At 38.2% G+C, this 12,121-nt stretch overlaps 2 protein-coding genes across 5 annotated transcripts in view; one reads left to right on the top strand and one right to left on the bottom strand.

Annotated features, from left to right (window-relative positions):
• The window catches only part of FAM169A (family with sequence similarity 169 member A), a 77,423-nt gene that overhangs the window by 49,485 nt on the left and 15,817 nt on the right, over positions 1–12,121 (bottom strand). For all 4 annotated transcript variants that reach the window (XM_032335961.1, XM_032335964.1, XM_032335963.1 and 1 more), the window contains exons 2-5: positions 10,727–10,861; positions 9,052–9,151; positions 8,474–8,559; positions 6,054–6,225 (exon numbers count right to left, since the gene is read on the bottom strand). In XM_032335961.1, coding sequence (XP_032191852.1) covers positions 6,054–6,225; positions 8,474–8,559; positions 9,052–9,151; positions 10,727–10,858 — 490 coding nt within the window. In that variant the 5' untranslated portion in view covers positions 10,859–10,861. The remainder of the gene's footprint in view (positions 1–6,053; positions 6,226–8,473; positions 8,560–9,051; positions 9,152–10,726; positions 10,862–12,121) is intronic.
• On the top strand, positions 9,963–10,315 carry LOC116586245 (small nuclear ribonucleoprotein G-like). Its single transcript, XM_032335967.1, has one exon. It carries the CDS (start codon positions 10,034–10,036, stop codon positions 10,220–10,222), a length of 189 nt encoding a protein of 62 aa, XP_032191858.1. The 5' UTR covers positions 9,963–10,033; the 3' UTR covers positions 10,223–10,315.

Here is a 12,121-nt window from a genome sequence, read left to right as displayed (position 1 = left end):
TGGAAAAATAATGCTAAAATTTATATGGAACCAGAAAAGACCTCGAATAGCCAAAGGGATATTGAAAAAGAAAGCCAACGTTGGTGGCATCACAATTCCGGACTTCAAGCTCTATTACAAAGCTGTCGTCATCAAGACAGCATGGTACTGGCACAAAAACAGACACATAGATCAATGGAACAGAATAGAGAGCCCAGAAATAGACCCTCAACTCTATGGTCAACTAATCTTCGACAAAGCAGGAAAGAATGTCCAATGGCAAAAAGACAGCCTCTTCAATAAATGGTGCTGGGAAAATTGGACAGCCACATGCAGAAAAATGAAATTGGACCATTTCCTTACACCACACACAAAAATAGACTCAAAATGGATGAAGGACCTCAATGTGCGAAAGGAATCCATCAAAATCCTTGAGGAGAACACAGGCAGCAACCTCTTTGACCTCAACCGCAGCAACATCTTCCTAGGAACAACGCAAAAGGCAAGGGAAGCAAGGGCAAAAATGAACTATTGGGATTTCATCAAGATCAAAAGCTTTTGCACAGCAAAGGAAACGGTTAACAAAATCAAAAGACAACTGACAGAATGGGAGAAGATATTTGCAAATGACATATCAGATAAAGGACTAGTGTCCAGAATCTATAAAGAACTTAGCAAACTCAACACCCAAAGAACAAATAATCCAATCAAGAAATGGGCAGAGGACATGAACAGACATTTCTGCAAAGAAGACATCCAGATGGCCAACAGACACATGAAAAAGTGCTCCATATCACTCGGCATCAGGGAAATACAAATCAAAACCACAATGAGATATCACCTCACACCAGTCAGAATGGCTAAAATCAACAAGTCAGGAAATGACAGATGTTGGCGAGGATGCGGAGAAAGGGGAACCCTCCTACACTGTTGGTGGGAATGCAAGCTGGTGCAGCCACTCTGGAAAACAGCATGGAGGTTCCTCAAAATGTTGAAAATAGAACTGCCCTATGACCCAGCAATTGCACTATTGGGTATTTACCCTAAGGATACAAACGTAGTGATCCAAAGGGGCACGTGCACCCGAATGTTTATAGCATCAATGTCCACAATAGCCAAACTATGGAAAGAACCTAGATGTCCATCAACAGATGAATGGATCAAGAAGATGTGGTATATATACACAATGGAATACTATGCAGCCATCAAAAGAAATGAAATCTTGCCATTTGCGACAACATGGATGGAACTAGAGCGTATCATGCTTAGCGAAATAAGTCAAGCAGAGAAAGACAACTATCATATGATCTCCTTGATATGAGGAAGTGGTGATGCAACATGGGGGCTTAAGTGGGTAGGAGAAGATAAAGGAAACAAGATGGGATTGGGAGGGAGACAAACCATAAGTGACTTTTAATCTCACAAAACAAACTGAGGGTTGCTGGGGGGAGGGGGTTTGGGAGAAGGGGGTGGGATTATGGACATTGGGGAGGGTATGTGCTTTGGTGAGTGCTGTGAAGTGTGTAAACCTGGTGATTCACAGACCTGTACCCCTGGGGATAGAGTATTATGCCTCCATCAGAAAGGATGAATACCCAACTTTTGTAGCAACATGGACGGGACTGGAAGAGATTATGCTGAGTGAAATAAGTCAAGCAGAGAGAGTCAATTATCATATGGTTTCACTTATTTGTGGAGCATAACAAATAGCATGGAGGACATGGGGACTTAGAGTGGAGAAGGGAGTTGGGGGAAATTGGAAGGGGAGGTGAACCATGAGAGACTATGGACTCTGAAAAACAATCTGAGGGTTTTGAAGGGACGGGGGGTGGGAGGTTGGGGTACCAGGTGGTGGGTATTATAGAGGGCACGGATTACATGGAGCACGGGGTGTGGTGCAAAAATAATGAATACTGTTATGCTGGAAATAAAAAAAAAATAAAAAATAAATTAAATATAAAAAAAAAAAAAAAAAATACCAACAATGATGTTATGAGGTGAACCATGAGAGACTATGGACACTGAAAAACAACCTGAGGGTTTTGAAGGGGCAGGGGGTAGGAGGTCGGGGGAACAAGGGCACATATTGCATGGAGCATTGCGTGTGGTACAAAAGCAATGAATACTGTTACGCTGAAAAGAAATTTAAAAAAAAAAAAATTTTTTTTTTTTAAAAAAGATGTTATGCCCTTCTCAGTACATTAGAGATCAGGAGTCCATGATACTGATGGGTCTTATTCCTGGCGGTATTAACTGTGATCTAGTAAACACGGTGTCTGTCATGATGCTCTATGTAAATACACTATTTTTCTCTTTTCAATTAACAAACAATATTAAAGATAAAAATTATTTTATCACTCTTCTAAATGTATCAAATGGACCCTAAAAACTATTATTACTTTGATGACCCTCATCATCCACTGAACAAACTATTCCTTTACTATTGAACTAACCTCCTTAACACTCAAGAATTTTTGTAATGTTCCGGGGCACCTGGGTGGCTCAGTGGGTTAAGCCTCTGCCATTCGCTCAGGTCATGATCTCAGGGTCCTGGGATCAAGCCCCGCATCGGGCTTTCTACTCAGCAGGGAGCCTGCTTCCCCTCTCTCTCTCTGCCTGCCTCTCTGCCCACTTGTTATCTAATCTCTGTCAAGTAAATAAAATCTTAAAAAAAAAATTTTATGTTCCTTTTTCTTGAACTTCTATTTCTATTGTACTTATTCTACAGAATGTTATCCTGATATAATATATTTTTATACCTGAATTACATATTTATTATCCAACCATTCTTCACTGCCAAGCCTACCTGTACAAAAATATAAACATACATCTCCTATGAAACAAATGGAGCTTTTTTTTTTTTTTTTTTGGTTTATGATTCCATGAGCGAAAATTACTTAATACCAGAAGGAGACAAGGTTTAGCATTAATACTATTCCATTTTTTTAATAGATCAAAGTGTTTAACAACCATAGAAGAGACCAGAAAACCTTTTGTTATGATGGACATTAATCAATTCTGTGAGCTCCCTCAGAGTCAGGTGCCAGATTTCATACAACAATCTACTGTGAAGAACTATTTTTAATAATTTGACATCTACCTAACCCAAAAACATACAAACATCTCTATGTCCCCCACAATGATCTCTTTAGTACAGGCTAAAAAGAACTTATGTAGTTTCTTAAATTTAACTGTACTGTAATGGGATTTGACACCAACAGTCTCCTTTTATACATCAAAACTCTTTTTTACATCCCAAAGATGATCCCAATATAATGATTTGCTATTTGATTTAAAAATCATAAATAGTAGGGTGCCTGGGTGGCTCAGTGGGTTAAGCCGCTGTCTTCGGCTCGGGTCATGATCTCGGGGTCCCGGGATCGAGTCCCGCATCGGGCTCTCTGCTCAGCAGGGAGCCTGCTTCCTCCTCTCTCTCTCTGCCTGCCTCTCTGCCTACTTGTAATCTCTCTCTGTTAAATAAATAAATAAAATCTTTAAAAAAAAAAAAAATCATAAATAGTAAGTTACACCATAAGGCTCTCATTCAACGCCAAATCTGCTTAATAAAGATTTAATCTTTTTGTTACTGGTACAGTTTTTTTCCCCTGAAACATATATTAGGAATACTTCTACCACAAAATGTTTTAGTATTTGTTTTGGACAATTTTTTCAAAATATTGTACATCTGGGTTTCCTTTAAAAAAATGCTTCTAGACTGAATTAAATGGTTATTAATTCAAAGGCTAGTATAAAGACACCTAATTCCACTGTTACCTGATAGATGACAGCCAGAGCTTAAAGTGGGAAAGAACTAAAATAAGCAGTAAGAAGGTAATGCAATTAGTAGAGAAGTATGTAAGGGGCTAAAAGTGGTAGACAAGTAGCACTTGGAAACTCAAGGATATAAAATTTAGTTAACTACCACAACAAGCAAAAATAGAGGACAGGTCATAGAGGAAAGGAGTCCTAAAAAGCACGTTACAGAAAGAGAAGCACACTCTTGGATCAAGTACTGATCAGAAATACTGAAGAGGAATGCTATGCCCTTTAACTGTGTAACTTTAAGCTCTAAATAAGTACAGACTAATACGTGCTCCGAACATTTATGAGCTGGTTTCAGTAAGAACTCCCCTGGAGCCAGTATGAGAAGTGGGGGGAGAGGGGGAAATCCTCCAATTACCTTGGGAATTACCTTGTATAACATAAAGCATAATGCAATTAAAACATATCTCAACCCCAAACTAATTAAAACATTTAAAAAAACTGATGCCTTTTATGAAATGCTTCCATTTAACCAACATTATTTTCCTGCCACAGTATAATGATCTTTCTGAAGTTACATAAATTACTGATTCTACTTCAAATTTATACAAGAATAAATGAGAGGAGAACCAAAGTATTTATTAAATCAGCAAATCAGCTAGAGTAACTGGGTGCTCAGTTGTCTGAGCCTTCAGCTCTTGATTTCCGCTGAGGTCATGATCTTAGGGCTGTGAACTGAGCCCCAAGTCAGGCTCTGTACTCATCAGGGAGTCTGCTTGAGATTCTCTCTCTCCCTCTCCCTCTACCCCTGCTCCCAGGTGTGCAATCTCTCTCCCTCTACACTAAATAAATGAATCTTGGAAAAAAAATAAAACAGCAAACCAGTTTAAAGTATAAAGATCTCAGTTTTTTATTTTTGAGAAAAAGTGACCTTCTTCTCACCAACTGCATGCACTAATTCTTTTTTTTTTTAATTTACTAATTCTTATCTTAAGTGTGTACTAATTTTGTGATTAAGGCATCAGTCACAACTGTTCTGTATACCAAGAGTGAATTCAGTATCATCTTTAGACTTGATCTGACCAAAAGGGCTGAATATGGAAGGTGTAAAATGTGAGAAAGGCTGAAAACAATGTGAGTGTTCTCTATGAAAGGTCTTCTGGTCAAGGTACAGGAAAGGCCAACTTTGTTTTGTGGTGGTTATAAGGTGTAGGGTGTATGTGTACATGGATCAAAGCAAGTTAAATCTTTCTGGCTCCAGTACCTCTAGGGAGCAGAAATGGCAGGAAAATAGGTAACGCAGAATGAACCACCCATCTTTTAGGAATAGGGTATAGTTGGGTCTTAGGATCAAAAATCCAAACTTTAATGTGGTGTATATATACAATGGAATACTATGCAGCCATCAAAAGGAATGAAATCTTGCCATTTGCAACGATGTGGATGGAACTAGAGGGTATCATGCTTAGTGAAGTAAGTCAATCAGAGAAAAACAACTATCATATGATCTCCCTGATAGGAGGAAGTGGAGATGCAATGTGGGAGGTTAGGGGGAGTAGGAGAAGAATAAATGAAACAAGATGGGATCGGGAGGGAGACAAACCATAAGTGACTCTTAATCTCACAAAACAAACTGAGGGTTGCTGGGGGGAGGGGAGTTGGGAGAAGGGGGAGTGGGATTATGGACATTGGGGAGGGTATGTGCTATGGTGAGTGCTGTGAAGTGTGTAAACCTGGCGATTCACAAACCTGTACCCCTGGAGATAAAAATACATTATTTGTTTATCAAAAAAAAAAAAAAAAAATCCAAACTTTATAGATTAGCAGTTTCAAAGCTATTCGAATTCTCTAAATATATTATTTTGTTTTTCATGGTAATCAGCAAAGCTGCCCTTAATAAGCCAGGCTGAATCAGCTATGTGAGGGAGACAAAGGCTACGCATTTGGTCCACGGGTAGACAACTATTTTAAAAGCAGCCCAGAACCGTGACAACAGCAGGAATCAAACACTTTAAATAAAGGGAAGGATGTGGTAGGGTGTCAAGACTGTCAAACAGGAGGCTCAATGCACAACTTTCTTTGTACATACATGGAGATCTTACCCTCTGTCAAACATTTATTTTTGTTTTGTTCTTCAAGACTTTCCTAACTACCCTCATTTACAGAGAAAGGTAGAAATACTCCCATGAAATATTAAGTAAAATCACCTCAATTTAAACTCTGAAGAGTCACTCAAAAACATACCAATATGGTATGGGGTCTAAAAAGGAGGTTTCCATAATAAATAGTTTAAATAACTTTTAAAGACTCACCTGTAGGCTTAACTGAATAAAACCCAATGGCCTCTCCTTTCTTCCAAAGAATCTTGGCGTAATCAGTACTGCTGTGACACAGGAATGGTATCTCATTTCTCTCCATTTCCTGTTTTCTATAAATAATTCGATTCAGAACGTACAGAACCACTCTCTCCCCAAGAGTTCTCACCTGGAAAGAGAGTCAGACACCAGGCACAACAGTTATGATATATATCCATTCAGAATGCTACCTACCTTGCTCCCTGCTTCCACACCTCAGACTAGTATTCAAAGCACTTTGAATACACTCAAAATGATTTCTTTTTTTTTAAGATTTATTTATTTATTTATTTGACAGAGAGAGAGATCACAAGCAGGCAGAGAGGCAGGCAGAGAGAGAGGAGGAAGCAGACTCCCTGCTGAGCAGAGAGCCCGATGCGGGGCTCGATCCCAGGACCCTGAGATCATGACCTGAGCCAAAGGCAGCGGCCTAACCCACTGAGCCACCCAGGTGCCCCTCAAAATGATTTCTTAAACCCTTCATCACACAGATGAGACCCATCATTCATAAGAGTAATAATCCATTTCTACAAACACATATTATGTGAAATACTGTCTCAGCAAAATTCTAGAACAGGTAAAACGAGATTCTAATATACCAATGCCCTGCATCTCTTCCTCAGTGTTCAAGTGTGTTCTTTTTTCTTCCAGTTGCCCAGATCTGGGGTCTCCCCCCAAGCTAACTGCTGCCCCACCACCTCTACTGCTTCAACTTTTTCACTCCTTTAGCCTCAATAGTAAATAAAAAGCAGGAGCGGAGGCGGGGAGCTTCATGTAATCCTCTAAGACTTTAAGAATAATTACCTTATTTGGTGAGCAAGGCCTTTCTCATCTTTTCCAGGTAAAATTTTCATTTAACAGTCATGTCCTAGTTGTGTAACTATAAGGAATTGCCAGTTCACTCCACACACAAACCCACAGACCCTTCTTGCTAGATCATATGAGTGATGACAGTGGCACAAGCAAATCTGATAAAAACAAACTTGGGGCAATCATAGAATGGAAGCAGAGCCTCAATTCCTACATGAAAGGCCACATGGTCACTGGGACCCCCTCACCAACTTTCTGACATCAAATGATAGGGTTTTCCCCATAGACATCTTTCATCACTAAAAACAAGAATTCTATCCATAAAGTTTATTTCTCCAAGTCTCCTTAAAGAAGCACAAGAGTGCCCTCTAATTAGGTGAGTGAAGGGGAAAAAAGCATTAACTATACATACTCTACTCTCACCATAACCATACTACACACTACAGGATGTCAGATACCAAACAACATAGGAAATGACAAAATTCACTAGCTTTCAGGACAACCCATTCCTTCCCTGAACAGCTCTGACCAGTATAAAATTCTTCTTCATCCTGAGCTGACCATAGCCAAAGACTAGACTTTGATACCCTGGAGCCACATAGCCTAAAAAAAAAATTTGAAGAAAGCCATGGCATTCCCCTAAATTTCATACCACAGGAACAACTAAAGGAAAAGACTGATCTAATGCAATTTTGGGCACTCTGGCCATTCTAGTTGTCGCCCTTGAAACTGCCCCACATCCTTAATCTCCACTGGGACTTGCAGATATTACAGAACTCAATGAAGTGAAGTTGTTGCTAAGACTGTGGGGGCTTTGCCTATATAAGCTTAAGTGTTTTTATTAGCTTTTTTGCTTACCTTGGTTTTACCTCTAATTAACTAAAGCCCAATCATCTTCCTATATGCTCTTTTAGCTTGTTTTTCATGGTATACATGTGCAGTTAATTGTTTGAACACTTGGGTACTACTTTTCATCATGTTTGCTCATAATGCTCTTTGCTTCTTAATTCTGCCTTTCACAGACTGTTCTCCCATTAAGAACTGTGGCAGGCAGAAATGATCAGCATGCCACTGTGTCTTTCTCTAAGTAAATGATAAAATGATGACTGGGGCAGAAAAAAGGAGAAAGTCTGGCAGTATACTACTAAGGTTCTCCCTTCTGGTTCACTGATTAGAACACTTGAGTAGACCACCTGACATGGCCCTACTGACAGGGAAGTTTTCTGGTCAGTCTCTCCTAGAGACAGAGAACCTTGGCAAATATACAGACAGAACAACTTTTTCTCTACCCTGTGAGAAAATCGGAAGCTAACGTCAATACAGGTCACTCCAGTTCAAGTGACCCATGGGTATCACCCAATTCTCTGATACTTTTAGAACCACATAATATTGAGGAAGCCCAATCAGACTACTAGTTTCATCACAACAATGAAATTCAAATGGTTTAATACAACCTGGTTATACTAAAATGGGGAAGTACTCAATAATTTCAACAACTATCAATGTCTATGGGAAACATTGTGAAATGATCTCAGAAAAAACACTTTTAAATTATAGGATCTTGTTACCTGCTTAAGCCCCTCTCTAGAAGGGACCGATGTTTTCACAATATCATCAATAGCCCACCACTGATCAGCAAGATAAAGTGCCACAGCTAAAACAGAATAAATGATTATTAACACTTAAGCTTTACCGTATATATTATTATTTGAAAAAGTTTATACACGTAACTTTAAATATACCCACACTTTATTATACAATGTGGCCCCATTTTATACCACTTTATCTTATTTCACACATTAAACATTTAATTATAAGCAAGTGAAAATTTTATTTTCCAAAATTTAGTTTGAAACAGTTTTTTAAATTCTTTCATACAGCTACTTTTTTTTTTAAAGATATTATTTATTTATTTGACAGAGGTCACAAGTAGGCAGAGAGGCAGTCAGAGAGTGAGGAAGCAGGCCCCCTGCTGAGCAGAGAGCCACTAAGCGGGAGCTCCATCCCAGGACTCTGGGATCATGACCTGAGCCGAATGCAGAGGCTTTAACCCACTGAGCCACCCAGGCGCCCCACATACAGCTACTTTTTAATAACTGTTCGGAGAAAAGTTCCTCAATTGATAAAGATTAAGCAGAAAAGAGACCTGTGAGTGAGTCCTCAGGTGCAAAAAGAGCAAGAATTTTCTCAGTCTGATCTCCACCATAAAGAGGTACAAAGCCTACATTTGACAGGCTAATAGGAATCTGAAATGACAATTGATTAGAGATTAGTGAAGTCTGTTAAGAAAATATTGGGACAAAAAACCATTCTTCTACCAAAATATTGAACTTTCTCTACATTAATGCTAATTATGTAACTTAATTTCATAGAAGATATTTCTACTATCAAAAAAAAAGTAAATCAGACTTCCTTTTTGCAGGAATTTTACTATCTTGGGGGAAAATTCTAAGTTTAAGTTTATTTAAACTTTATTATTAAAAAATTTAAGTTTATTTCAACAAATATTACCACTGTGCTCTAGCCACACACTTTAATAAAAACAAAGGCATGATATGGTACATAAAATCATTAAAAAACAACTACAGTTTATCGTCTGTAATTCAGACAACTTCGGGGGGGATTCCATTTTATAGTAAAAGACATCAGAAAGGTACCTTTGTTTTTACACTGAGATAAATAAGATTTTAAGATTTAAGATTTTTCTACCTTCATTAATCTGACCATAATTCCCCATTTACAGATATTACAATTCAGATAATTATAAAATATGGTGCCTTTAGAAGAACAGACTTTAAAGAAGCCTTTAAACATCATTTTCTAAAAATAAATAAATAGATAGATAGATAAAAATAAACATCATTTTCTAGGAGAAAACTCTGAGGCCTAGAGAGGCTAAAGAACTATCTGGTTCACAGTGGAATGCTAACAATCCTTCTATCACAATATATCATGCTTACTAATTAGGAAGTTTGATAGAAAAAGGAAGATTTGTGACACGAAAATGTGTTATTCAATGTTTTGATTATTTTTTTATTAAAAAATTTCTAGGCCGGGCCCACCACAGGAGCCCAAGGGATGCCACGAATTCTGTTTGGAGGCATCTTTGAGCTCCCCAAGTAGACCCCATGAGCAAAGCTCACTCTCCTGAGTTGAAAAAATTTATGGACAAGAAATTATCAATGAAATTAAATGGTGGCAGACATGTCCAAGGAATATTGCGGGAGTTTGATCCATTTATGAATCTTGTGATAGATGAATGTGTGGACATGACAACCAGTGGGCAACAGAACAATATCAGAATGGTGGTAATATGAGGAAATAGTATCATCATGTTAGAAGCCTTAGAACGAGTATATACAATGGATGTGTTCATCAGAAGAATCAACTGCTTCCACATGTCCCCTCTCCACAGTACCTGTTCTACTACAATACAAAAATCAGGTCCGTGTGCATTTTCATATTGAACTTTTTTGTTAAATAAACTTTTATAATAGTAAAAATAAATTTCTAAAATCACAAATTCCAAATCTAAAGTAAATTTTAGATACGTCAAATACAGTAAGGCATCTCAGCAAAACTTATATGTAATTTTAAAGGCAAAATATAAATATTAAGCAATAACCTATAGAGTGTCTTTTTAAGACTTGATCATGCTGCTGTACTAACCAATCAGTACTTAACCATTTTACTGAACAGTCTTCTGATGCAAATTTCCAAAGTGATCAGTTAACATTTTTAAATGATTAAAAAATAAGATACCGATTTCATGTGTAAACTCAACTGAAAAGGTTGACAAAAACCATTTTTGCACACCTTACCGTAATATTGAGAAGAGAAAAACATTCAGGGTTTTCGGGGTCCCCACACCTTAGATCTGACATATAATCTTCAGCAGAATTTTCCAATTCCTCATGACTGCAATTATCCAGCATATCCACAGGGAATGCCATCCTCTACAACAACCAACACAGGACAAATGTTTCAGCATATGAAATGTTATCTTTCTTTACTCATAGAAAAAACTTATTTTAACACCGCACTTTAAGGAAACTTCACTTACACTATGCCAAGACAGACAACAATTTGAGCCTGCTGATTGAAAATGGACATCAAAAGAAAACTTTGTGGTGAGCCTGGGTGGCTCAGTTGGTTGAGCATCTGCCTTTGTTCTGGTGGTGATCTGGGGTCCTGGGATCAAGACCCATCAGGTTCCTGCTCAGCAGGAATGTGCTTCTCCTCTCTATCTGCCTTGCCTCTCTCCCTCTTCATGCTGTCTCTCTCTCTCTCTCTCTCACTGTTTCTCAAATAAATAAAAAAAATCTTTAAAAATAAGAAAACTTTGAAACATTCATTTATATTAAAAATAAGCAATGAAATAGAAAATAATGAGTAATTCCTTAAATTCAGCTCAGGTTAGGATCTCTGGATCCTAGGATGGAGCCCTGCATGGGGCTCTGAGCTCAGCAGAGAATCTGCTTCAGCATTCTTCTTCCCTCTGTCCTGTCCCCCTGCTCTCAAGCTCTAAAATAAAGAAATAAATTTTTAAAAATTTTTAGGTAAAACTAAAAACACAAACCAAATAGTAGTAGATGGAAGAAGCATAATTAGGATGCTAGTTAAGAGAATGTATTGTTTTTACTCTCTTACAGACAAAATCCCAGCTTAAATTCAAGTAAAATATTGAGACATTTAACATACAGACCACTGACTAGATGAAGCTCAAGAAAGATTACTATTACACCATTTCCCTTACTCAAAAGACTCTCTTGAAAATTAGCTACCAGAACAAGCTATGAATGAAATATATTTGAAAATTTCATTTGCTGGGGTGCTGGGTGGCTCAGTCAGTTCTAACTCTTGATCTCAGCTCAGGTCTTGATCTCAGGGTTGTGAATTCAAGACCCACGCTGGAGCCCAAACTGGGCATCAAGCTTACCTAAAAAAAAATTTTTTTTTCATTTGCTCGGACACCTGACTGGCTCAGTAGGTGGCGCAAGTGACTCTTGATCTTAGGGTTGTGAGTTCAAGCCCTACCTTGGTTGAAGGGATTACCTAAAAATCTTTCAATTTTTTTTTTTTAAAGATTTGTTCATTTGAGAGAAAGAGAGAGAGTGAGCAGGGGAGGAGCAGAGGAGAGGAACAAGCAGAGGCCAGGCTGATCCCACCACCCTCAGATCATGACCTGAGTCAAAACCAAGAGTTGGACACCCAAC

Source organism: Mustela erminea, chromosome 3 (assembly GCF_009829155.1).
Source record: "Mustela erminea isolate mMusErm1 chromosome 3, mMusErm1.Pri, whole genome shotgun sequence".
NCBI lineage: Eukaryota > Metazoa > Chordata > Mammalia > Carnivora > Mustelidae > Mustela > Mustela erminea.
The sequence above is the reverse complement of the archived record's forward strand: the minus strand, read 5'-3'. Positions and strand labels throughout refer to the sequence as shown.

Excerpts from the sequence above, each read along its gene's own strand:
- LOC116586245 (XM_032335967.1), top strand. The coding sequence starts at position 10,034 with ATGAGCAAAGCTCACTCTCCTGAGTTGAAAAAATTTATGGACAAGAAA.